General features: G+C 40.2%; 1 protein-coding gene across 1 annotated transcript; it reads right to left on the bottom strand.

Moving 5' to 3' along the window:
• Positions 1-505: 505 nt before the first annotated feature.
• Positions 506-2120, bottom strand: LOC100475110 (olfactory receptor 5B17). Its single transcript, XM_034651828.1, is given in 4 exon segments — positions 506-628; positions 630-1031; positions 1034-1479; positions 2060-2120. Coding segments are annotated over 4 exon segments (1032 nt in total).
• Positions 2121-3740: the final 1620 nt, after the last annotated feature.

The raw sequence follows: 3740 nt of genomic DNA, 5'->3' as shown, positions 1-3740 counted from the left end.
CAGTCACCATACAGTACATCATTAGTTTTTGATGCAGTGTTCCATGATTCATTGTTTGTGTGTAACTCCCAGTTTAGAAATCTTATGGAATTGACAATACCAAGGCCCCTCAACCTGGTGATGCNGTCGATGAGATATATTTCTTTATGAGACCCTGATTTTTGTTTCAGGGGAAAACTCCATTATCCACTGTTTTCCTTACTACCTGGTCCAATCTCTCTAATGTTTTTTTTTTTCTTATCCATTATTTTTTCTTACCATTACTGAAGTACATCAAGGAAAAAAACTATGTCTAACACAATAGTAACAAGGAAGGTTTATTCATAAACTGCTTTCATTAAAAAATATATTTTTTCTCCATTTTGGATCTTGGACCTGTTACAAAATTAAAGAAATAAATAACATTTGAGTGATTTAATGTTTAAATACCCTATATGGCCATGAACATTCAGTTATGGCATGGAGTAGATCTACGTGGGATGAAATAACTTTTGTGGATTCTAGATCACTGGAAGACTAGAGAATATTTTGCCTTCTCAAAAAACTTTTTGATGGCATTTTTTACTTCTTTGTTCCTCAAGCTGTAGACCATAGGGTTCAGCATGGGGATGACCATTGTANACCATAGTATAGAACACAGATACAATTTTGTCTGTGTCCATGGAATGACTAGAACTTGGCTGTAAGTACATGACAATGACTGTCCCATAAAATATGGAAACTGCAACAAGGTGAAAAGCACAGGTAGATAAAGCCTTCTGGTATCCCTCACCTGATTGTATCTTCAAAACGGTGATAAATATGAACATGTAGGAAATCAAGATTAAAAGAATTGCGAAAAAGATATTAAAGCTTGAAATAAGCACAAGAATCAGCTCATTAATGTCTTTATCTGAGCAAGCCAGGGTCATGACTGCTGGACTATCACAGAAAAAGTGATGGACCACATTGGACATACAGAAAGAGAGACTGAATGTGTTTCCAATGTCAAAAGCAGCAGTTAGGAAACCAAAGACATAANAAAGACATAGGAGCCTATGGCCAGACGAGCACACACACCTGTCGTCATGGTCGTGGTATAATGGAGGGGTTTGCACACTGCTGTGTAACGGTCATAGGCCATTGAAGCTAAGAGGTAATTTTCCACAGTTGCAAAGAATACAAAAAAGAACATCTGGGCAGCACATGCATTGTAGGAGATGACCTTGTCTCCTATAAGTAATCCGGCCATGACCTTGGGAGTGACTGTTGAGGAGTAACCAAAGTCCATCAGAGACAGGTTACTAAGGAGGAAGTACATGGGGGTGTGCAGACGGGAGTCCAGCAGGACCAGCACGATCATCCCCAGGTTCCCAAGCAGCGTGATCAGGTAGATGAGGGCGAACATTAGAAAGAGAGGACCCCGCAGTTCCGGGGCAGTGGTTAGTCCCAGCAGGATGAATTCTTTCACCTCTGTGTTATTCTTCCNCACAAGATGCTCTGCGGCAAAGAAAAGGAACACACTGATGAACGGAAACCGGTTGCCCAGAAATGGAAATGTGCAAGCATTATTTTATTAGAACACCAGTTTGTTCTTTAATGTACTCCATTTCTGAAGCATGTCATGGCAACACAGTTTAGTAACAACTTATCTCTAGAGGAATAAGCTTTTGGATGGGAAGTGTCCTTACAGATCATCTTCCCAACTTCTAGATTTTGCATATGAGTAACTGAGTTGCAGGAAAGGCTAACGAGTTGTCCAATTTCACATGCCTGAAATGAATCCATCTCCTATATCATATCTTTCAAGTCTAATAGCTTCCTCTTCTGCAGTGCTCTCGGGCCAGGTGCTCTGTATGCATATATTCATTTAATCCTCTCATCAGTCCTATTAGATTGATTAGCTATTCCTCCCCTATAGTTACCTAGTAATTTGGCAACTGAGAGATCAAGCAATTTATTTAAGTTTAGTTAGGTATTAATGGACAAAGCCAAGCTTTAGACCTGATCAAAAGGGTTCCCAAACTAAGTGTTGTAAATGAATTTGAATTGCCTTTAATTTCATTCAGTTTACACTTACTTGTCTCTATTGTACTTAATGCATGGCGTAGCATAGTTGCATAATTCACAAATAAATCCATGGTAGATGCAGTGGGCTAAATGCAGCGTTACAGGCTTGAGCAGTCAACAAAGCCAATTCTGAACAGAAGGTACAGCGCTGGATGTAAAGACTTGGACTCTGAGAAGCACGTGTGTGCAATCACATATCACCCCTACCATTTACAACTGGGAGACTTTGGTCCTAACTTCTCTAAGTCTCTATCCACCAGCAAAATGAAAGTTTTGTTGGAACCTACCTCAAAGGATTATTGTAAGAATTTAAAGACGTCGTGTATAAAGAGTTAGCACGATGAGGGTGCCAAGCACGATCTGGAAGAGCACGAGCTACAATATCATCAGCATAGAACAGTGGTCTCTATGTCGTGGTAGGAAAGTCAGGTGGCAGATGTAGGGGGCTGGGTTTTAAGTCTGTTGGCCTTAACCTTTGTTTTGCCTTTTTCTACATGCTGTCTACACAGATATTTTGTTTTCCCCCTATTTCTCACTCTGTGCTCATGGCTGAGTCAATCATTTTGTGTGAGAACCCAGGGACCTTCAGGTTTTCCTTTTCTTAATTTCTTTCTTGAGATCCACGTTTTACCTTTCCTCTCTACCCTACACTCATTCTTACTGTCATTCCTAACAACATTGAACTGGATCACGGACACTGAAGGCTGAAAATTCATGGCATGGGGGTTGATACTACTCTGCAGATCCGTTCATGAGAAAGCACAAATCTTTGTATTTTTAGTTGAAGCTTTGTGAAAGACACGAATTCTTCGGTAACCGCTGTTCTCTACCATCTTCCTCCTGGTTCCTAAACACACTCTCTTACACATCTTCCCCTTAATGTGTTTGTGTTTGTCAACACCTCATCCAAATAATGTGTTGTTATGATATCACACCTGGGTCAGTTGCTGTGTTCTCTGATGACTAATAGCTCTCCCGAGCTTGAAATTCCTGCTTATGTGTAGGTGGTCTCATAGATCAAGAGAAAAATAATTTGGATAATAGATGATACTGGTGATGATGATAATGATCATGGTCATGATGATAGATAAGTAGATACAGCAGGAGAGGAAGGGATATAAATTGGGTATGTGCACACACTCACACATCTATACATATAACTAATTCACTGCTAAGAAAATGAGGACTCATAGGACCGATGAGATTTCTTAAAATTCTACACCTAGTACTAGATATTTAGGATACAGACGCATGTCTAACTGATCTTAATGCTTGTGGCTTAAATCATTGAACTGTCAGATTTTCTAGATGAACAGGCAATAACGGGGTAGGTTGTAGGGAAATAATAGTGAAAAATATGTAAGGATCTGGGTAGCTCCCTGATGCTCTTTCTGGAAAGAAAAGAAGTGTCGTTTCACCCTGTTTGGTTAGCTATCCCTTCAGTGACAAAACACACAGTAAACAGGAGGAATTCAGCACCAACCCAATCAGAGTACCATCTATCACAGGGTTTTCTTAACCTCTTGAGGAAAGCAGCATGGAATTTCAGAAATACTCCCGCACTTTACTGATTACAATGTTCTGCCCTGACTCCTATACGTATGCCAATATTCAGAAATAGCGTCCACACAGCCAGCTAGGAGCTCAAAACTCACGAAGAGGTCGACACCCCGCTGCGTCTGCATCGGTTA

The sequence above is a fragment of the Ailuropoda melanoleuca genome, unplaced genomic scaffold (assembly GCF_002007445.2).
Source record: "Ailuropoda melanoleuca isolate Jingjing unplaced genomic scaffold, ASM200744v2 unplaced-scaffold4792, whole genome shotgun sequence".
NCBI classification, from domain to species: domain Eukaryota; kingdom Metazoa; phylum Chordata; class Mammalia; order Carnivora; family Ursidae; genus Ailuropoda; species Ailuropoda melanoleuca.
The sequence above is the reverse complement of the archived record's forward strand: the minus strand, read 5'-3'. Positions and strand labels throughout refer to the sequence as shown.